The 24,429-nt window shown below is 41.2% G+C and overlaps 1 protein-coding gene across 1 annotated transcript in view; it reads right to left on the reverse strand.

Annotated features, from left to right (window-relative positions):
* Positions 1-1,959: 1,959 nt before the first annotated feature.
* The window catches only part of ABLIM2 (actin binding LIM protein family member 2), a 234,885-nt gene continuing 212,415 nt past the window's right edge, over positions 1,960-24,429 (reverse strand). Inside the window, exon 22 of the mRNA XM_077477846.1 lies at positions 1,960-24,010. Coding sequence (XP_077333972.1) covers positions 23,897-24,010 — 114 coding nt within the window. The 3' untranslated portion in view covers positions 1,960-23,896. The remainder of the gene's footprint in view (positions 24,011-24,429) is intronic.

Below are 24,429 nucleotides of genomic sequence, written 5' to 3' on the forward strand. Positions count from 1 at the left end.
CAAGCAGTGGTTGTGGACCCACTCTCACAACCTGGCAAATGGTACATGTGTGTGATAGCATTACATACAGTTTACACTTCAGGACCCTCACACTGCCTTTCTACTGGATATTTTCAGGCTAAACCCTTAGGGCAGGGATGCTCAACCCGTGGCCTGTGGGTCACATGTGGCCCGCAGACCCCTCTGATATAGCCCACAACCTCATGCTCTGGGATGGCAGGTCGGCAGGCCCAGATCATGATCAATGGGTTGCCGACCCACCATCCCAGAGAGTCAGAGTGCATGGAGCCGGTGCCAGCAGTGGGGGAAGCAGATGGCCACGGCGGGAGCCGTAGCCAAATAAATCAATGTTTCCTTGGAACCGGCTCTTGTCCCCAGAAGAGATACAAAGTGCACTTTGCCTGGCATCTTTCTAGCAGCCTGGAGAGCAATACCAGCAGAAGCTGGAAGAGGAACAAGTCAGTGTAATAAACATTGTATACACTGCACTTTTGCAAAAACTTGTAAAAAAAAAGCTTATTAGACTGCTTTCACCCTGATCCAAAGGTAAAGCACTGTGCACCTGCTGCTTTCCTGTGGGTTAGCTGCACTGAGCCATGGACTTGTATTACATCCTGCGGGCTTGGTGTGCTTTCAGAAAATGCACCACACCCGCAAGATGTAATAGAAGTCTATGGCTCAGTGCAGTTAGCCCACAGGAAAGTAGTCGGTGCACAGCACTACGCATCAGTGTGAAAGCAGCCTTATGGGGGCTCAGGACAGTAAGAGCTCATTTACATTTTGGGGGTGGTAACAGCCCAGGGTTCATTGTGGACCACAACCTGTTACCAAATCACTTAAAGTGGAGCTCCACCTAAAAGGGGAAGTTACGCTTTAAGGCCCCCTCCTCTTTACTAAATGGTACTTTTTTTTGCATGGGGGGAGCTGGTATCTGGTTTTCACAGGTATCTTCTCCCACTTCTGCTCAGATCGCCTCCTCTCCCCCTCCCTCCCTGTAGTCTTCTGAGACATGTCACGTGTCCCAGAAGACTGTGGGACTATTTACAATGTGCAGCGCAGCTTTATGTATGCCCAGCCCAAAGCTGCAAGCTCACAGCCAGTTACTCGCAGTTGGGATGCCGGCACCTGGGACAAAGCAGCGAAGGAGGAATGGCTCCGGTGAGCACATCGCTGGATCCTAGGACAGGTGAGTGGCTGCTCACTGAAGCTCCTCTTTTGGTGGCCCTCACTCTTCAAAAGGTTGAGCACCAGTAGCAGCCCATCCATTAGGGGCACCGGAGCGCCACCCCCTCTATCCGCGGCCACTACCCCAATGCTCTATCCACGGCCGCTATTTTGCAGGACACCACCACCCCATATTCATGTGTCCGGCAGCTTTAGGGATGCTGGTCACCTGAATTACAGTGGGGTGTTTTTTGAAGCACCCAATTAGAACCAGATGCTCTAATATGCTTCAAACTAGGGTGGGATCATGGCCCTGAGCATTGTGTCAGGAGCCCATCCAGGTGTTTCAACAGCGAATTAATATTCGCTATTGAAAAACTGATCCTCAAACCAGCCAATCAGAAGCAGGTGTGTCAAGTCCCAATTGGCCGCTGAGGAGGAGGGAGGAGACGGAAGCCCCCATGATGCCCGTAGAGAGCACGGGAAGGCAAAGTCGCCAAGCAAGGGAAGCCACCGATGAAGCCTGGGAGAAGCACTGCCCACCATAGACGGGGTAAGTCCACCAGACCCACCCAACCACCTGACCGGGGAGGGGGGGTGGTACTGTTTGCTTCCCCCCCCAAAAAGAATTACCACCGGCTGCCACTGTTGAGCACCACTGTCTTAGGGGAAGTCAGAACATTATTTAAAGTGACAACTATGCAAAACCAAGCTATATGTTGTGGGAGTAGTCGCTCTTTATCATATACGGTTATCTTTAAAATAGTAAAGAGTAATATAACAACACCAAAGCAGTTAGTGACTGAAAGATCTTTATTATTGTAGCACATCCTCATAATAATCTGTACTGCAAAATAATAAATCACAGAACAAAATATCAATGCAGAACCTATTTTCATTTACCTGTACAAATAAAAGAATCAAAGCAGCTTACATGGCATCAGTAGTAACATATTGCAGTGTTGTATAATAAACTCGGTTGTAAAACGTTAGTAGTGCCGTATTTTATACATGGTGTACTGGTCAGCACGATGCTTGTACAAACAACACATATCAGATCAGTTTGTCATTGAGCACATGCTCACAAAACAAGACTATGAAATAGTTTTGCGTACATTCAATGAGGTTAATAAAATAAGATTTTTTTTCATGTGCATTTCTTCAGTTCCAATGGAGAGGGCCCCTGATAAATGATTGAGTTGTGGAGCTATCCTTTACAAGGTCAAAGATACAGCTCAAGTCTTGAGATGCATCGTTTTCCAAAGACAAAGATCCCAGACAAAAGACTTAACTTTTCTGTGCCATAACTAAAGTATCTGCAATTGTATTGGCTGGCATGCTGGGAAAGAATATCTTCTTTAAAATCTGAATTTTACACTGATTTATCAGAAAAGAATAGAAGTGCTTTCATTTCATGGGCAATGAAAAAAGAATAGTCAATGCTTAATGGCCATCAGTGATGGATGGGAGGACAGCAAAACCCACATACCTCATACTGCAGGAACACTGACCTAACAGTACAATCTGATTTACAAATTCTATTGTGAAGTTACAGTTATGCTCATTTATTTTTGAAAAGGGTAAAACCTCCAACAAGGTAGTGTATGCTCCAACAAATAAACTGTTAGTTTTCAGGAACTCCTGGATTGTGCGCCTTTGACTTTGTTGCTGTGTCATATGCAGTTGGCTATAGGTTCAGTAAACCACATATAAGGAATAACTGTAAATAAGGCTTGGTTGAAAATCTCAGTTGGTTAATGGTGACTTACCTTGCACTGCTTCTAATACAAATACAAACTTGCAGAACTGGCATTCCAGTTATGTTGTAGTAAGACAAATTCCAAGTGTTGGGTGTTCTAAGTATGCTAAATTTACAGGTTTTTAAAAATAGGTTTAATATACAGAATCCTAGTATTAGAGGTAGCAGAAATAGCCATTGCTACTCATGCCAAAAGGGCCCAAGTATTTTACTGTGCCAAATGAAGTATCGTTGTGAAATATTCATTAGCTAGGAGAAGCTTTTAGAGTTTTTTATATAGGGTGAGGCATTTGTTTTAAAAGTAAGTTAAAAATGGGCATTTAACAACATTCAGTGTTCTGGTTTGAGGGAATGCAGCTACTCCCTTGGTAATATGCTATTTTTTAGTCCCATGGGAGACCAAGCATCAGCTACTACTTTGTTCTACTGCAGGATGTCTGGAACCCTGCCTACATCACTGTTATAAGAGGAAACGTTTCGGATTGCCCCTGCTGGCCCAGTGTTTGTGTTAGAATTAGAGGTGGTTTGAAATTTTCTATATACTGTATACCCTTAATTCCTGTGCTCAAACACTCACGTGGTAGATGCAATAACCTCATTACTGTTATGGCTTTATGAGTGCTTCTGAAACAGGCATTCAGCACCAAATGGACCATGCCAGTACCTGTTTGATCCTTGTTCTTTTCCTTAAGGGTCACACATATTTTAGGTACCAAACCCAAACAGGGAAAAGAGCACGTATGCATTAAGTGATGTATGTGTTGTGTTTCTGGTTTAGTACAGGGCTGTAGGCCTTCTCTATCCATTTCATATTATACACATGAGTATCCCTGTAATAGGTCCCAGTGACCTATCTGTACCTGGACCGTGTCTGGACCTTACGCAGCCCATTAACTAGTTTCCCTCTAGAGCCCTTTTGTCATTTTTTTGCACACGTTAAAATCTGCATTTTGTGGCTAGAAAATTACTAAACTCCCCCACTTGAACATATATTTTCTGAAAGCAGAGGCCCTGTAGAATAAAAGGAAGGTTGATGCAATTTTTTTATGTCGCATGATATTTGCGCAACTGTTTATCAAATGCATATTTTTAGGAAAAAATACAATAAAATAAATGTTAGTGCTAAGAAACATATTATAATACCTACTTTTTTGTAAAATATAAAAGAAGGGGTTACGTTGAGTACAACAGAAAAAAAATATGTCTAGTCTTAAAATTTCATGCATCCATATCACAAAAAAGTTCTCCAAAGTTCTCCATAGGGGATGCTTTAAAAGAATTCACAAGACACATGTTTAAAGTTAATCATGAATTATGGCCCAAGATTAATGGCTTTTACAGTGACGTTTGTAGCAATACCTGTATATATATGTATGGTGCAATCGTGGTTTACATACACATGTGCATCCTGTGTGCGCATTTGCTGGGACAGATCATGCTTGATTGCACACTGTTCACTAACAGATTGCACAACTGCAAAAGTGATCTGGTGGGTATACAGCACCTGGATCACGTTTAAATGACAGCTGTCAGTGGGCAGAAAAAAAAACAATACAAGATTATGGCTGCAATTGCAGCCATTAGCTTGTTCCCAGATAGCAAGAATAACTTTCCACAAATTTATGGCAGTGTTGAATTGTAAGTCTGTTATCTTGCTGCACATTTTCAGTGGCAAGTTGTACGCTTGCAAAGCACTTGAAGCACAAGTTCTAGTTGACACTTTTCCAATTTGTAGCAAATTTGCATGGCAAGCCTCTAGCAAGAGCGAAGGTGCAGTGGTGAGTCTACAGCAAGAGCTTTGCTAGTCTACAACGTGAACATTCAGCCACAGTGTGGTGGGATTACTATTGCACAACAATACTTAACCAGAACTTGCAGCAGACTTGCAGAATGTTTGCAAAGAAATTTGATCTGGAGTCATGCAATGCAGACTTGCTGCAATTGTGCAACAAACTTGTGAAGCCTGGCAAGTCTAGCAATAGCTTAGCAAGTCAAACTTGCAGCACATATACTTGCTATCTGGGTTTTTATCCCTTATACCTCTCTAGATGTACGGAGTACATCCAAAGAGTCTAAGTAGTTAACAGTCCAATCAGCTTAAATTGGATATCTATATAACAAAGCCTAATTCTGATATTGTTTTAATTTCTTGGAGGATGAATCTGTTAAAATACTTTCAGGTAACATAGTATTTAACTGAAGAATTTACAAATCCAGACTGCACTGGCAGGTTTTGTTGAAACAAAAAAAATATATCTGAACTCACATCTTCTGAAGCCTTCCTCGGAAGATGCGAGTCTAGGTCTTCCTCAGAAGATGCGAGTCTAGGCCTTCCTCAGAAGATGCGAGTCTAGGCCTTCCTGAGAAGATGCGAGTCTAGGCCTTCCTCAGAAGATGTGAGTCTAGGCCTTCCTCAGAAGATGCGAGTCTAGGCCTTCCTCAGAAGATGCGAGTCTAGGCCTTCCTCAGAAGATGTGAGTTGAGGCCTTCTTCAGAAGATGTGAGTTGAAGCCTTCTTCAGAAGATGTGAGTTTAGGCCTTCCTCAGAAGTTAAGAGTTTAGGCCTTCCTCAGAAGTTAAGAGTTCAGGGTTTCCTCAGAATATGTGAGTTCAGGCTTTCCTCAGAATATGTGAGTTCAGGCTTTCCTCAGAATATGTGAGTTCAGGCCTTCCTCAGAATATGTGAGTTCAGGCCTTTCCCAGAAGATGGGAGTTCAGGCCTTCCTCAGAATATGCAAGTTCAGGCCTTCTATAGGTGATGGGAGTTCAAGCCTTCCTTAGATCATGTGAGTCCAGGACTCCTTAGATGATATACGTTCAGGCCTTTCTCAGAAGATGTGTTACCAAATGGGGCAAGGAGGAGAAGATATTTTAACTGAAACTGCAAATCTGTTTTAAGATGCTGGGACTGTAAAAAGCTATTTGTCCTTCACTGGCGTCAGGTGGAAAGAAATATCTTAGCATATATGTATATTTATGTATGTAAAACATTCACAGATAAAAAGATGACTAAATAAAGGAGCAATTTTTATCCAAAACATTGTTTTCTTTCTTGGTTGAAGCGGAGCAGGATTTCATCCCCACTAGATGCTTCATTTCTGTCTTGGACCACTTCAAGGAAATCTTACTCATTACAGCCATGAGAGGCTCAGAGCTTAGCTTATTGTCACTAAAACTGATCTCTAGTACACATTCTAGTGTAAATTTGTGAAACAGTTTACCTGAAAAGCCAGAGTTTCACCCTTTTACTGGGTGTCAGGAGGAGGGAGAGATCTCTCTTATGGAGTCTCAAGTAGAAGTAAAGATTCCAACAAGGCTTATCTATTTTGTCTACAGAGTAATATTTATTAAAGTGATATAGTACATAATGTTACAAGTAAAGATGACAGGAGGATGAAGTTGTGGCTTTGTTGTGTCTTGAAAAATAATGATTAGAGCTTTATTACAGCTCCTTACATTTCAACATTTTTTGCCAAAAAGATAAAATGTTTTTATTCACATCCATAATGATGTCTGCAGAATATTTGTGGGATTCACTGCAGCATAAAATAGTTACAAACTGCAACATTTTCAAAGATTTGTGTAGTTTGACTTGAAATGACATACATAAAGGCAAATTCATTATCCATTTATAAAGCAATAAATGTTTTCTCAAAATTATAAAATAACACAATGACTAGCACTGAAAATATATACATTCTTGCACATTTTCAGAAACTAGGGCCAATTGCAGGCAATTCTTTTTAATGTTTTGGAAAAATTGGGGAAGGGATATAACCTCTCAATTATATTTGTGGTTTGTCTATTTAGGAAATTATAGTAATCTCTCCAATGGGGACAAAGACTGAAAACAAACAGATCTTTCAGTATAAGCCCACGTACACACGGTCGGAGATTCTGCCAACCAAATCCGTCGGATTTTGTCCGTCAGATTTAGTCTGATGGATTGTGTCCGAAACTGTTGCATACACACGTTCGGACTAAGTTGTCAAAAAATCCGATCTTTCAGAACATGATGACGTAATTTCGTTACGATGGGACTAGATTCAGGCTAGTAGCCAATAGCTTTGATGTAGGAATTTGATCTGAGCATGAGTGGCACTTGGTCCGATTAAAATTCTCTACACATGATCGAAGTATGTCCAACCGGCCCAGTTGGTCGGGAAATATTTCCAACATGTTGGAAAATTAGGTCTGACGGAGATTCGGACGGAATCAGTCCAATGCATACCACACACAGTCGGATTATCTGACAACACGGTCCGATAAGAGGCATTCCGTCGGATTCTCCGACCGTGTGTACGTGGCATAATAGGGAAGGGTTTCTCAATTTTTTTGCCCACAGGAACCCTGGATTATTATTGAATTAATTGGGGTAATTGGAGGTAAGTGGGAAGAACTATGGTGTTGGGGAAGACTCTTTGAAGGCAAGAAGATCACATCAGTCAATCTTGAAGGAAATCAACCCCCGAATATTCACTGAAAGGACAGATCCTGAAGCTGAAACTCAAATAATTTGGCCACGTAATGAGAAGAGAGGACTCATTAGAAAAGACCCTGATGCTGGGAAACATGGAAGAAAAAAGGAGAAGAGGAGGACAGAAAACAAGATCGATAGATAGCATCATCGAAACAATGAATATGAAGTTAAGCAAGCTCCGGGAGGCAGTGGAGGACAGAAAAGCCTAACGTGCTATGGTCCATGAGGTCACAAAGAGTCGGACATGACAAAAAGACTGAACACCAACAACAAAGTGGGAAGAATGCTCCCACCTTACAGTGGTGGTTGAGAATTGCTGGTTAGAGCGTCTAAGTAATTATCACAAAAACATAAAACAAAGTAACAATCACAGTTAGATCGCTGCATGGCACTACCCAAATAGGGTCAACACATGACAATATATTGCCTAGACAGCACTCTCACCCCTTGTACTCTAAAACAAAAATAAGACAAATTCATGATATAAGGACAACAGACATATATATATATATATATATATATATATATATATATATCCCGAAAATTCAGCAGTTTGGTATACAAGTACTCTTCTATCAGCCAAACTGTACTTGCCACTGCAGCACAAATCATTTAAAGTGATGTCCTCTGTATTTTCTACATTGGACATCAATGTACCTTGAGGCTAATGTACTGAGAAAAAACTGAGTTGTTGGTTATAGTAAACGAATGAATGACCAAATGTACAACTTATATTTAGTATTTCTTACTGGTATCCCATTAGTTAATATTGGGAACACTTCTTATCCCATTGTTCATACAGCATTTACTTATCTATCTTATTTAAGTTCTAATATTTTAGCTGCATGGATGCTGATGGAGTAGATAACTCATGGATCTCTGATGTCTCTTGTGGACTCCTGCCACCAGGATTCTAAGCTCCACCCCCTCAATCTTAAAGTTGCAATACCTCTGTTTTATAGTGCTTACTATAATGTAGACAAAAATCCAACGCAAAGTGTATATCTCCTTGTAAAAGGCTTGGCAGGAAGGCGGGAATTCAATTTGTGATTCAACTTGGCCACAGTGAACATGAAATATCAAATTTGGGTGGACTGATTTAATTAAATGTACTCAATTAATTCACAGAAATGTAGGGAAGAATTAATTCCTAGGTGACATGAAAGGAATTTCTTGTGTGCACATACAATACGAAGAGGCACAGCCATTACAAATATTGGCACCTCAACCCTGTTAAGGGAGTTAACAAGATATCTTCTTCTGCATTTGGGCACCTTTCAAAAACACGCCAATTCTTTTCTCTCAGCACTTTCCTAGAAACATAATAACCAGCTCCAGATGTCATCTGTCTATTTTCCAAAAGCCTCTAACATTATCTCATTATTACGCCTGCTATGTCCAATCTCTTGTTTGTTTTCCTTAGGTTTTGGTACTGATAGGAGTAATACCAACACACTGCACTGATTTGGTGGTTAGCAACTGCTCTTTAAATGGTTTTTAGAGGATATCTGTCATATATTGTAAAGGGATCATTGGTATTTAATACTGATAAGCAGCTAGGAATAAGGTTTGAATTTGCTTCTACTTGGGTTCACAGCGAATGCAAAGGGTTTGCCATTTGCAAACATTTGGTTGAAATATTTACATTTTCACCAGGAATAAGGGACAGCCTATAATGCAGTGCATTGCCTTTATCCAGAGTCAAAATAGCCAATAAGGTGAAGGTATGGAGATAACCCAGCCCCTTCATAATTAAAGGGTTCTCACACAGTAGCTATTTTGTGTGCTGGAGCTGTTAAGAGCTTAGAATTCTGTTTTTCATTTATTTTTAATTTTGGATTTGGTTCCCTATGGCAGTGCCCAGCTCCCCATGCCTTTTGTTTGATAGTAGCTTCCTTGTTAGCCCTTCAGATGACCAGAGTTATAGAGTTCTGCCCCCATAGACTCTAACATGCTTTGCAAACTTCAAACGTAATTCAAACGTAATTCACAAAATTGTTTACAAACTGGTCCCTGGTAGATTCATCCCAATGAGCACTGGGATGCCATACTTTTGTCTGCGTTTCACAACAAGAAAGGATTGCGTGTTATAATTTAGGAGTCACGTTTGTGTGTCCTGTGTGTATAGAAGGTTTATGATGGCACAGACTTAATGGATGGAAAGGTAGCCTTGCAATATGAATATAAAAGGTAATAGCTACAAATCAGCTACAAATCAGACAATTCCTCAATAGTGCTAAGCCTCTCTCCATGTGGCACAGGGACTACACTTTGAAGCGATCTTCACCAGCACAGAACCCCAAAGACACTTGTCCTTGGACATATGCTCACTCCTGTTTATAGGCTGTGATCCCAAGGCAAACACAATCAGCCAGCATTGGGAAAGAGAACTTGCATTAGATCTGCCTAAGGAAGAATGGGAGCAATGACCTTATTCATAAAGGGTCCATCAACATATCAGCACAAGAAAATTTATTTAAAATCTACTCTAGATGGTACAGGACCCCAGAAAAGATCCATAAATACCACCCCAGTGTATCCCCGCTATGCTGGAGATGCAACTTGGCCCAAGGCTCCATGATCCACATATGGTGGGACTGCCCACTCATACAACCCTTCTGGAAAGAAGTACATCGCCTTACCACTCAAATAACAACCTACACTCCAGATTTTACCCTGGCTCAATACCTGCACATCCACACATCCATACCCCATTTGGCCTACAAAAAATCTCTTGCCCTCCACCTCATCTACGCTGCCAAACAATGCATACCTGTGCATTGGAGAAATGACAACCCCCCCTAATATTTCTGAGTGGCACAAACTCATAGAGCAAATTGCTGAAATGAAGTCAATAATTCACCAAGTAAAAGAGACGCCAACAAAATTTTTAAAAACCTGGGCCTGCTGGCTACACGTTAAGGAATCAGCAGATTTCAATAACCTCTTAAATGACTCATAATCACTTGACCTGGGGAAACCCAAAAGACATTGTATGCCTACATGTAGAATACAAATACAAGCGGACACCCCACCCCCCTTCTTTTTACCCTCCCCTGAACAGTGATTAATGCTTCCGAGTACAGCTTAGAACTATACAAGACTTTAAACCTGCTGCCATAATATGACATGATGCCTGGGGATTGTCCCAAGATGTCCATCCCCAAGGAGGAATTGGATATGAATCGAACTCCAAAGGCATAGAGTGACTCAACTAACCCTCTTAGTAAACCAGTAAAGATGGGAAAACAAATACCAGTATTCAGAGCCCCCACCCACTTAAAGTAAGTTCCCAATAGAAGTGTTTATGTGCCATGGTGGCATGCCTGGTTTACCTGTAATTCCCATATAGAGTCCTCAAAATATACCACCCTAACCCTCACCAGTTTAGACCCCTATGAACTTGTAATTATGCACTCTATGAAGATGTGTTTACTTTACACTGCAATGTCAATATCTTGGAATATCTTGGTATCATTCATGTTTTATCACTTGTATAACATGTAACCGTTTCACAGTTTTTACCTGTGAATCTGAAAACATTAATAAAAACATTGAAAAAAAATTAAAAGGTAATAGCTGTGAGGGGTGAGTTGAGCTGATAGAGGAAGTAAAAGTACAATTTATTTGGTGGAGGTTGGATAGGCCCCCCTGAAGAGATGAGTTTTCAGGGATCGCTTAGGTGGGCAGAGAAGGATACATCCAAACAAATTGAGATAAGGAGTTCCAGAGGATTGGAGAGAATCTGGAGAAATCTTGGAGGCATGAGAGAAGGTGATAAGGGATCAAAGAAGCAGGAGGTCTGGGGAGGAGCAAAGAGGGCTGTTTGGTTGATATTTTGATATAACTTTGATGATGTAGCTGGGGGCAGAGTCGTAGATGACTTTGTATGTTGTTGTAGGCATTTTGAATTTTATTTGTTGGGCAAACAGAAGCCAGTGGAGGGACTAGCAGAAAGAAGCGCCAGACACTGAGTGTTGTCCCTCATGTGGAGGGACAGTTATTTTTCTGGAACCAAATCTCTGTGCCTCTCTTTCTGCCTACAATGACCCCCTTTAAAATCTGATGTACAGAGGTTTAAAAAAAATCCAAATGTACTATGTAACTGCAGTGAGTTTTTTTTTCCAGGAAAATGTTCATCCAGCCTTCAAAATATAATACTATTTTTCAAACACAAGTATACAAAGGAAAAGTAGGGGGTAAAAAATGCCCCATTGTGTTTGACGAAATAATTTTTAGTGCATTCATTTGCAAAGTCCATATGAACAGGCAGGGATTGTCATTTACTTACAATATTTAGTGCTAAAAGGCTGCAATCCTTCCCATTTTAGAACGTTAAAAGGTGTGCATATGGTGGCATCCCTACACAGCAAACAGCAGAATGTGCATAGCTAACCATGGCTTTTGATATATAGAACAGAGCTAAATGGAGTAAGCCAACCACAGGAGCCTCTACTAGTCCAGACACACCAGTCCTTCTAGAAGATGCCAGAGTTGTCATGTTGCCATTCTGGCTTGGATTTAGTTCAAATAAAAGGAATACAGTTACTTCTTTTATGCAATTTGTTTTTCCAAGTAAATTTGAAAGGAAAAATGAATGTTCAGCTACTGAGTAATGTGGCCTTTCAGTCTGCCTCATTCAGTGCTAAGCCGGGACATGTAAGGAACACCTATGTAATAAAAGGTAAGGGATATCTATCTACCATATGACATACATTAAGGATCTGTTGAAATTAATGGATGCAAATAAAAAGGCATGTCAAATTTGCATCAATGTGCATTAACACAACAACGCACACAGGGTGGATAATACTTATGTATACCCAGTGAAGTGACTGGCTTCATGTGATACACAGAGATGAAACAAAGTCTCCTGCATGTGTTGTACCTGTTTATCTACATCCCTCTCTTCTCTACAGCCAGACTTTAGACAGCATTTTTTATCTTCAGAACTTGGGGGAGGGATCTGACCACACACACTGCATAGCAGGGAACTGAGTGTAATCTGAGACCTGAGTGGAGGGAAAGAATACCTACCACTAAATTGATCTCATAGGGACACATGCACAGCTGAGGCTCTTAATCTCCTGCTGTGTGCTGGAAGGGGGGCTCCTGAAATTGTTAGGTGTCGACTTAGACTGTCAGAAGTGGCTCATGCAGATAGCAGAAGAATGAGAGAAGAGACAGAAATCACACTTTGAATAGAAGCAAGTGCACACTATAAAAGGATATGCTTTTCATTTCAGAGGTTTACAACCACTTTAGGACATGCCAGCAGCCATTAATTAGCAGACACAGGTCATGAACAGAAACAGAGCAGTCACGGTCATGAAAGAGTACCACATGCTCAGTAGTATGGGGAGATATGGGAATACCTGAATAGGAGTCAGTGAACTATGAAGACAGAAACTGAATAAAGTAAAGTCGTTTACAAGCGCTTATAAAGGCTATCCTATAGTGTAACACTAGACCTTATGGTCTCTATCAGAGCTGCCAGACTGATAGTCTAGGGTTCCAGGGCCTGCTGTCAATAATACAATTCCCCCATAGAATTATGAAGGGTCTTTTGACATGCAGCCTACAGACAATAGTAGCTGCTGCAGGACTCAGATCTAAGTTTGACTTTTCATTCAGAGAGAGGAGAGATCTCTTCCCCATAATTGCCCTTCTGTCCCGTACACTAAATGTACAGAAGTATTTTAATAATCAGAGCTCCACACAGTAAAGCTGACCATATATTGATCAAATGTTGTCGCTCTATGCTCAATCACACACAGTTCAAGCTGTGAGTGGCCCTATCAGCATCAACTAGCTTGACAAACGTCAAATGGAACAGGAGTCAGGTGGAAAAAAGTTGACCAAACAGTAAGAGTGCAGCCATTTAGATGCAGTCACTGTTTAGGTATTCAGACAGCCACGAGTACTGCAGCTGTCTGAATACAATAGCTGTTGAGAGATTCCTACATACACGTAGTTTAACATGGATGGGGGAATACATACTCACCTATGTGGTTGCACTATTGGTCCGATGCTGCAGCTTTCTGCCACCGGCTGATCACTCCGTTTTTCGGTCTTCACTGAGCAGACAGCTGGTAACTGACAGTGTCAGTTCAGCAGCATGCTGAGAGGCTGAGCCAGCTGTTGGCCAGGAATCTAGGTGGATCCCAACAATATTAGTGGGATCCTTCCAGAGCCTGGACCGGCTCTGTGACATCAGCGAAAGCCTGATATTGGTTTAGTCTGAGTCACAGAGTACAGAACTAAGTGCACTCCTCTGACCCAGAAGAGAAGTATGGCCAAATAAAGCTTTGATCATACTTCTCTTTTAAATCTAAATGTGTATGACTAGCAATTACTGTTGCTTGCCACAAATAAATTGTTTCTGACCCAGTAGAGAGCTGCAGTAAGATTTGTTAATCATCTCCTTTCTATGGTGAACAGTGGAGGATCAGAATATAGGTGGGTGCATTTTTCTCACCCCTAGTTTCTCATGGATGTACCTTCTCATATATCACCACTTGCAAAGAGGCACCAAGACTGCAGCAGCTGGAGTACATTATGTTTATCATTATTAATGAGGGCACGTAAGGCAATCAACATATTTCTGGGACCAAAAGTTCCCCGTTCATCAGGGCTACAAAAAAGTACACATATAGTTATAAATATAGAGACTATAAAAGTTATATAAATCTGTTCTATGTATATAATTTGTTCTATTATTACGTTCTATGATTCTTATTAGCATTTATTTATGTATATAATTTGTTCTATGACTATGTTCTATGATTTTTTTATTACTTATGTCAATTTATAATCTATTTATAATTATATTCATACATACTTTTTTTTACAGCCTTGATGAAGGAAGTGTTTTGGTTGTTGAAAAGTGTTGGATATTTTATGTGCTCTTACTAAAAATAATCAAAGTATCTTGGACTCTTATACCATATGGTCTGGCGCTGCTCCTGTTTGTCCATGTTTTGTCATCAAAAAAAGACTATTTGGGGTTGATTTCCTAAAACTGGAGAGTGCAAAATTTGGTGCAACTCTGCATAGAAACCAATCGGGTTTTAAAGCTTAATTGAACAAGCTGAAGTTAGAAGCTGATTGACTACCATGCACATCTGTACCAGATTTTGAACTTTTCAGTTTTAGTAAATAAACCCCACTGTGACAATGTTGTACATCTTGAATCTATATATCTTGCATAACACTTTCCTAAAGTTGCACTATTATTGTTCACAGATCAGTCACACATATTGTATTCTAACATATATTTGATCATTTTGTTAGTTCACCCCATTAGATTTCCAATACATACTGTTAGTAGAAGACATAACATGGGGTGACGCTTATGGTAATACATAACATATCTATATTTTGGGAACTAGGCTTTAGTGCAGTGATGGTGAACCTTGGCACTCCAGATGTTTTATAACTACATTTCCCATGATGCTCAACTACACTGCAGAGTGCATGGGAAATGTAGTTCCAAAACATCTGGGGTGCCAAGGCTCGCCATCACTGCTTTAGTGTATAGTTAATAAAGCAATTCATTGTATATATAATATTTATTACATTTTATATAGATATATATTAAATATAGCAAATAATTTTAGGTTTGTTCACAAAATTTTATACCGAATAGATAGATATATTTTATTTAATAAATAGCTTCTGCAAAATGATAAACTTTTTTTTATAAGCTATAAAGAGGGGTTGAGATGGGTAAGGTAGGAAACCACTTGAGCTTTCTATGTAGTCACATGTGAAACACTAACCCTATGACTGCACTCTTACCAAGGGAGATTCAAAGTGCACACAATTGCTAGAAGATTGTTCCCCAGGACAACGTCAGTGTGTGACCAAACGCGCCGGATGGAGCGAAGGGGCTGACGCAACCGCACTTCTTAGCCCTTATACACACGGTCGGACATTCCGACGGAAAATGTCCGATCGGACCGCGTTGTCGGATAATCCAGCCGTTTGTGGGCTCCATCGGACTGTTTCCGTCGGAATATCCGACCAACAAAGTTTTAGAGTTGGGCTATAAAATTTTCCAACAACATGATCCGATCGGACTTTGTCCGATCTTTTGTAGAGAATTCCGATCAGACAAAGAGCCACGCATGCTCAGATCAAATTCCTACACCAAAGCTATTGGCTACAAGCCTGAACGTAATCCCGTCGTAAGGAAATAACGTCATCACGTTTTGAACGATCGGATTTTCCGACAACTTTGTCCGACCGTGTGTATGCAACACCAGTTTGTACAAGGGCTTAGATCCCAGAAGGATGGACGTTTATGCTATAGCTAGCTGGCTTAAGTTTATCCAATGGGAATTGATGTAAGTGCATTATGTTTATGGTAGAATAAAGTTTTTTTGGTTTACACTATGGCCAGCCTTTATCTATTTGGGTAACTTCCATGAGCAAGACTACCTGAAGGGTATCCGTGGAGGGTTCTTGCTGAGATTGAGCCGTGATTGTTGCTACATCTGCGTTGTGGGAAGTTGATATACGGTGGGCCATATATGTCTCTCTTGCAAGACTAAAGGCCCTGGCTGGGTATTAGCCACAGGTGTGTTAGACCCCCTATGATAGGAGGTCCATGCAAGCTGGCAAGCAGGCATTTCTTATGGTGAAGGTGTCACTTTGTGGTGTTGGATGGTGTCATTATTACTAAAGGGACATTTTTATGTTTGGATTTGCACAGTGGGTGTAACATCTAATCCTGATCACTCAACAAGGATTGATATTCTATATTGGGACATTTTTTCACTAACTGCTTTATTCCTTTTTGATATTTTTTGTTATAGTTTTCACAATTTATGTTTGCGGTTTAGTGCAACTTTATTTTACAACTACTAGAAGATTCCATGATGTATTTGTACTTCCATGGCCCCAAACAGCTGCATGGTGATAGAACATTCTCTCCATAGTATGGTGACTGCATGGAGGACACAGATGTGTTTTATAATACCATTGGAATCCAGCATTCTTCCTCGCATGGAATGAACACAGGCTTTCTAATATTATAATCTATGCTCAGTATCTAATCACAAGTTTTGGAGATACAAACCTACAAGGGAACATTTACTGACAAGACCCCATTGCTGACTCCAGTCAGAAAATGCTAGCTAGCTGGCTGTCATGCTGATCCTTTTTTTCTTTGTGTGACCTGAGTGACCTGGAACAAGTATGGAACCAGTGAAGTCAGAAGGCTAAACTTGCATACTTGTTCTCGGTTAATGACACATAAAATATTGAAGCCATTAGATCAGCAGGTGACTAGCATTCTCAGAAGATGTCAGAAGTGGGAGCCTATGTATCTCTCAGCAGAGGTTTCCTTTAAGTGAAAATACTGACACAAGCTGCCTACAGATAAATGACTCCCTATAATAGTATCGCTGCACCATGGCTCTTCTCTGAACTTTGGCTAATTGTGTAAGTAAACTTGCTTGTAGGGCAGAGAGGTTGTGCGCTCCTCCCGTAATCCTGCTGGGACAGGCGGGGTACATTACCGATATGAGAAAGCTGTGTCAGAACTATGGAATCTGAAAATACTGCACTCTCTAAGGGCTCATTTACACTTGCTTCGGCTTCAACACACATTAACAGCTAGTTTACACTCGCTTCAAAACAAGGCTTCGGAACAAGCTTTGCTAAAGATCTCTGAACGCCAGTCAAAGCCCCTGTCACTAAATAAAATGGTTATCTTGCTTTTACTTTGCTTTTCTTTGGCTTCGCTTCAAAAATTATACCCCATGTAGCTTTAGTGGTGCTTCAACACGTCTTCAAAGCCTCTATAGAAGTCTATGGCAAAGCTCACTTGAAGCTCCACAAAGCCTCACCGAAGCTCCATTGAAGCTCCACCAAAGCCTCATCGAAGCACCAAGCAAAAATATGGTGTAAACGGGACTGTAAGATAACCATTTTATTTAATGAGAGGGGCTTTGACTGGTGTTCAGAGAGCTTGAACAAACCATGTCCAAAGCCTTGTTTTGAAGCAAGTGAAGATGTGGTTCAGTGTACCCGCTCAGTGTACCCACGGTTTTCGTGTGGATCACCTGTGCTTTGGCATAGACTTCTATTAGAACGGGTGGTTTTGGCGCATTTTCCACATGCAGGAAAACCGTACGTACACTGAAAACCATATCACATCAGTGTGAAAGCACCCTAATTCAGAATTCATAGCTCCAAGGAGTTGAGAATAATCACACAACACATTTACATAAAGATTCACTTTAGTTATCCAATCACGTGCAGATGAACCAAGTAAGCAAGGTATTGACTTTCACATGATTGGATAACTAGTGTTTGTGTTTTTTTATGTAAATGTATTGTGTGATTATTCTCAACTCCTTAAAGTGCTATTTCTTTTTTTTTTTTTTAGAACTTTCAGCAACTGAATTAGGACTATTTTACACTTGCTTCAAATCATGGCTTCAGACAGGTTGTTTTAAAGCTCTCTGAACGCCAGTCAAAGCCCTTGTCACTAAATAAAATGATTAGTTTACAGTCCTGTTTACACCTTGCTTTTGCTTGGGGCTTCGATGAGCCTTTGGTGGGGCTTCGATGAGGCTTCGCTAGGGCTTCAATGGGGCTTCGCTGGGACTTCAATGAGCCTTTGGTGGGGCTTCGATGAGGCTTCGCTGGGGCTTCAATGAGCCTTTGGTGGGGCTTCGCTGGGGCTTCAATGAGCCTTTGGTGGGGCTTCGATGAGCCTTTGGTGAGGCTTTGATGAGGCTTCGCTGGGGCTTCAATAAGCCTTTGGTGGGGCTTCGATGAGGCTTCGATGAGCCTTCGGTGGGGCTTTGGTGGGGCTTCGATGAGGCTTCGCTGGGGCTTCAATGAGCCTTTGGTGGGGCTTCGATGAGGCTTCGTGGGGCTTCGATGAGGCTTCGCTGGGGCTTCAATGAGGCTTCAGTGGGGCTTTAATGAGCCTTTGGTGGAGCTTCAAGCGAGCTTTGCATTCGATTTCTATAGAGGCTTTGAAGCACCACAAAAACATGGGTTTTAATTTTTGAAATGAATCCGATGCAAAGCAAAAGCAAGGTGGAAACAGGACCATAAGCTAAACATTTTATTTAGAGACAGGAGCTTTGAGTAGCGTTCAGAGAGTTTTAACAAAGCCTGTCCGAAGCCTTGTTTTGAAGCAAGTGTAAACTAGCCGTTAATGTGTGTTGAAGCCGAGGCAAGTGTAAATGAGCCCTAAATCACTTACAGTAGAGCTGCACGATTCTTTAAAGAATGGGAATCAGGATTTCTTTACTTAGAATAAAGATCACGATTCTCGGCGTAACATCATTGTTCACATTATACAAAAAAATTGGGCTAACATTGGTTTTTTTTTTTCTAATTCATTGCAGTGTATTTTTTCCCCCAAAAGTTGAAAGACCACTGCGCAAATATAGTGCGATGTAAAATATTGTAAAAAACTCAATTTTATTCTCTAGGGCAGTGATGGCAAACCATGACACCCCAGATGTTTTGGAACTACATTTACCATGTTGCTCAACTACACTGCAGAGTGCATGAGCATGATGGGAAATGTAGTTCCAAAACATCTGGGGTGCCAAGGTTCTCCTTCACTGCTCTAGGGTCTCTATATATAATATTTTGGGGTTCCAAGTAATTTTCTAGCAAAAAATACTGATTTTAACTTGTAAGCAACAAATGTCAGTAAAAGGCTTAGGCCCCTTTCACAATTGTCCTGCGATTTGGGACTGCAAAGTCGCATGACAAGTCGTACTCCATGATTTTCAATGGGTACAATTCATATCTGTGTGACATCAAAGTAGTCCCTGCACTACTTTTGTCTGACTTTGAGGCGAAATGAGGTCCCTAGACCTCAGCATTACACAGGCATTGCTTCAAGTCGAGTCATAATAGCGGCAAAATCGACTCAAAGTCACAGCAAACAAATTGTGGCAAAATCGTACGACTTTTAGGTCACACAAGTGTGAAAGGGGCCTTAGTCTTTAAGTGGTTAAACTGACTTAATTTGCAGACCGAAGTTCATCCCTTTGATCTCTAAAAGAACAGAAGGATACAATGTTTCTTTTTATCTGCTGAGAAATGTTTATTGGCTGTTTTTTTTTTTTTTTAAACTGTGGGAGAATAGCTCTGCACTTGTTACATGAATCGTGAAAATACTGGATTAAGATCATGAGGGGGGTTTGAATCGAGATTGCAATTTTTTAACAATTAATTGTGCAGTTCTAGCATACAGCTTCATTTTTAATCCCTGCCAGTGTTGCTATTTAAAGTGGTAGTAAAGTCTTTTTAGGTACAGTGAATATCTCCTACATTTTCACTGTTTAGGAGATATTCACACCACATGCACCGATGACGTCACCAGCTCTGAAGGGAAGGCATACCCGCCACTGGAGGGCTTCGTTTTAAGGCAAGTATTTGATAATGGGCTAGTATGCAATGTTTTGCAGGTTTTTTTTTTTTTTTTTTAAAAGGTGCAGTTTGCTACCGCTTTAAGCTGAGGTTATGACTGCTGCCCCCGGTTTCCTATTTCAGGGTAGCCCCTTTCTCTTGCAGCATCCTTTGGAGCCACCTTTGCATGCAGGGACTGGAATTGTATCTCCCTACACTGTGTGCATCAACAGAAACACACAGCCCTATAGCCTAGGTTGTCAAGGCACTCCACTGCTCTTCCATCCTCCTTCACGTTTTTGTCTCCAAACCAACAGACTGTCTCTGGACTACATTGTCTATTAATTCCTGTTTGCTGTATGTATGATATATAGGGGGGTAGGGGGAATGGCTTAGTGCAGCACTTGGTTGGAATCTCGCCCAGGTCACTGTCTGCATGGAATTTGCATGTTCTCCCTGTACTTGTGTGTGCTTCCTCCTGGTACTCCAGTTTTCCCCTAATTGTCAAAGACATGCCTGTAGGTTAATGAACTCCTGTCTAAATTGGCCCTAGTATGTGTATAAATTGGCTATGCACATGTGCTATCCCATCCCAAGTCGGGCAATTAGAGAAGATAAAGGACAGACCTGGTGACCTCTCTACAATAAACATTCACCAAGAAAATTCTATGGAAAATGCTCGTCATGGTGCCCGGGAGCTAGTCGAGAGTTGAATATGACTGAATAGGAATATTTACATTAATATATGTGGGCAGAGCGCAGTTGTAAAAAGCATACAGTTATCATGCTAACCAACTTTACATTAATAAGATGTATTAACAAGCAAGAAACATAGATGAAACTATGATATCAATCAGCAGGATTAAATAAAATAAAAAACAATATCCAAATATATATATCTGGTATAGGTTTTTTGGGGGGGTCTAACAATAGTTTTATAGAAGATAATATAACAAGTTTAGAAGCACAGTGTAGATGGCTGAAGAGAAAGAGCCCCCCCTAGAGGAATTATAAGTGCAGTGCAGACATCCTGCCCAAGCATTGCAGGATCAGTCATTCACCTAGGAGTCCTTTGATAAAGATTAGAGCTTGCAGCGCCTGTTAGAACAATTTAATAAACAGATATGACATAAAATGAACTCCAACTAAACAATATTAATAACAAAGTTAAATATTCTTCCTACACAAAGCATGTATTTTATATTTAAAAACCATCACTTTCATCAGCTATCTCCACCTTTACCATAGAGCGGGGGTCTCCAAACTTTTAAAAGGGCCAGTTTATTGTCCTTCAGACTTGAGGAGGCCCGAATTGTGGCTAGCAGGGGCAGAAAATGTCACGGGTCCGGCATAAGTGAGAAGAAATATGGCCTTAGAGTTGGTGGTCAATAGGAGTAGGAGTACTGTCCCTATTAGTAGGAGGAATAGTATCCCATTATTGGTATTGGTGGAAGAAATAGTGCCCCATTGTTGGTGTCAGTGGGAGGAATAGTGCCTCATATCAGTGGGAGGATTGGTGTCCCAAGGGACAGGTAAAGGCAAGCAAAGGGCAACATCTGGCCCTCAGGCCACAGTTTGGAGACCCCTGCCTTAGAGTAATCCCGAATCCCTTCTCTTATACATATCCGAAACCCCGATCCCACCACATTCTCCTTCTGTTTACAATGTACTGGCAAACCAGATCCTTCATCTCATAATTAAACAAAGGCAAGATATGTATAAAACATTCATTAACAAATAAAATAAAAAGATTTCATCACCAGTGTTGGGATAGCACCTAATGATATAGCAATGTGGACATAAACATGAAGACAATTTATTTAACTGGAGTTCATTTTGATCATCTCTTCTGCTCTGTTACCACCATCTGTCATATTTTTATACTATGATCTTATGGCGGGACCGTGATCTTAGTTTTATTAAAATAGCAACGATAGTGGCCAATGAGATGACTCCAGAACGTACCCAGGGCTGGTGTATCGGCACGTACAATACAACATTTCAAAGTCCCCAGAATATAAACAATCATTCAATGTAGAGCATGCAGCTGTCAATGCTTGGCTGGGCAGTGGACACACCTACATACAGTCTAAATGATTGACACTGCAATCATTGGGGGCCTACATGAATTCAGCTCTTGGTTTGCAGCCCCTCTAAGCCCACATACACACGGCCGGAGATTTTGCCAACCAAATCCGTCAGATTTTGTCCGTCGGATTTAGTCCGACAGATTGTGTCCGAAACTGTTGCATACACACGGTCGGGCCAAGTTGGCGAAAAATCCGATCTTTCAGAACGTGATGACGTAATTTCGTTACGATGGGACTACATTCAGGCTAGTAGCCAATAGCTTTGATTTAGGAATTTGATCTGAGCATGCGTGGCACTTGGTCCGATGAAAATGCTCTACACATGATCGGATTAGGTCCGACCGGCCCAGTTGGTCGGGAAATATTTCCAACATGTTGGAAAATTGGGTCCGACGGAGATTCGGACGGAATCAGTCCAATGCAGACCACACACAGAGTGAATTTTATGACGACACAGTCCGATAAGACGCATTCCGACGGATTCTCCGACCGTGTGTACAGGGCTTAAGACCTGCCAATCACTTGCCAAATACATCAGCACAATCATAGATACAACAATCCCTACAACAATTATAAAGGCCTGTTTGATAACAATAGATATGTTCTGTCCCATGTACTCTAAGGCTCCTTTCACACAAAGGCTCCAATCAGGGTCATTACCTGTCTGTTTTTGAGGCGGACCTGATCAGACCCTCCATTCACCCCTATGGATCGGAGGTTGTAAAGGGACTTGTGTCAGTTTTCACCTGCCTACCTCCAATCAGATTCAGCCCAAAAAAAAGAACAGAAGGGGATCTATTCCCCTCTGTATTGGCGGATCAGAGGGAAGTTGGGTGTAAACAGACAGCGGGGCCTGTTTACACCCACCAGTCCAAAAAAAAAGCTTCACTTTAAATTACCCCTCCCCAGAAGTATATACGTAACTTTCTTTCACTCCCCTGCAATTGTGTTCAGCTTACAATCCAAGAAGAAACGTCTGTCTGTGTCCTGTTTGTGTCACTTTATTTTGGAGATCACACAATAAATGGTGCATGGACTTGCCATGGTGTGCAGCCAATTCTTCTTGGATTGTATGCTTTATGGAGGCGAGCAGCCATGTGTGGAGTCTATTAGGCTAGTCCAACTAACCTGGAGTGGTGTGTTGTGCGTTTTCCATTATGCATTGTGTTCGGCTGAAGGGAGCAGGCAACTCATAGTGTACACATGGCTATGGCTGGACCGGCGCTGTCACATGGAGTGAGTCACATGCTCCTCCTCGCAGCTGAACTGATTGGTGATTGGTTAGTGAAGGAAAGGTGAGTATTTACCGCTAGGCAGGCAAGAGTAAAGAAAACCTATTGCTTTCTCCTATATGAGCAAAGTACAGGTTTACTTTAAATGAATAGTTTTTATGAAGGGTAGATAGGTTTGACCCCCCAAAAATACCTCTCTATACTTTGTATAACTGACAGATACACTTTAAAAAAAAGATAAAATGTTTCTTCTATTACTTTGTCAATAACACATTTTGGCCGTGTAAAGAACAGTTAAATTACACATTGCTGAAGTCAGATCTATAAATTCTCATTGGCTACTGCAATGTGTACATTGTTTTCTGAATAAGTCTTTTAAAGTTGCATGGATGCCACAAGCATATGCTGTTTTTAGAACACAGAGAAAATGTTCATCTCTGGACAATGCGTAATAATTTATAGAAGTGCAAACATGGCTGACATGGGAGTCTTTGGCCTTCAATACATACATCAAACCAATCTGAATGACACAATACATGAGATATACATACAGATGTAGTAATCCTCATTTACAGTGATCAGTGGAGTTGTGTTCCTGGGCTGCGCAGAATACTGTCAATAAAGCAAACAAAGAGTGGATATTGGCATGGCTGAAAAAAGGTGCGAGAACTGCCGGGCCCCGGGGATCCGTTTTGCCTTTCTCTTCCCGAAAAAAAGAGTTGCAACAAGGTGACAGCAGGAGCAGGTTGTAGTTCTGGCGGCTGTGGGAGTGTAGCAGAGGCTAGAAAAGCAAAGCTTTCTTCTTTAGGTCATTCCTCTTCCACAGTGCAAGGCGGTCAAACAATTCAATATTCATCCCAAAGACTTGCTGAAATTCCTCCGGTGACAAGTGTCTCTGTAATAGAGAACCAAGACCACATGTAAATCGCATCAACAATATACATTTCCCTGACAATTCTTCAACCTTTTCAGAGATCCATCAACAGAACTAAAGCCCTGGCATGGGCACATGTGCATTTCATGAAACAGCATCAGCTATACATATGTTTATATAAGTACAAGGGGAGAATGAGTGCACATCTCCACTGTTCCCAGGTAACAATTGGAGTGGAGGGGGGGGGGGGGGCGGTGCAAAATCTGGTGCAGCTGTGCATAGAAACCAATCAGCTTTCATGTTTTATTGCCAAAGCTTAAAGGGTAACTCCAATTTCTGGGAAAAAAATAAATAAATACAAAAAAACTATATATACCAGGGCTCAAAAATTCAAGTCCTGAGCTACTAGCCAGGCCTCAAGCAAGGGTTACTCACCACCA

Source organism: Lithobates pipiens, unplaced genomic scaffold (assembly GCF_037356315.1).
Source record: "Lithobates pipiens isolate NorthernLeopardFrog02 unplaced genomic scaffold, aLitPip1_a1.2 Scaffold_13, whole genome shotgun sequence".
In the NCBI taxonomy this organism is placed as follows: domain Eukaryota; kingdom Metazoa; phylum Chordata; class Amphibia; order Anura; family Ranidae; genus Lithobates; species Lithobates pipiens.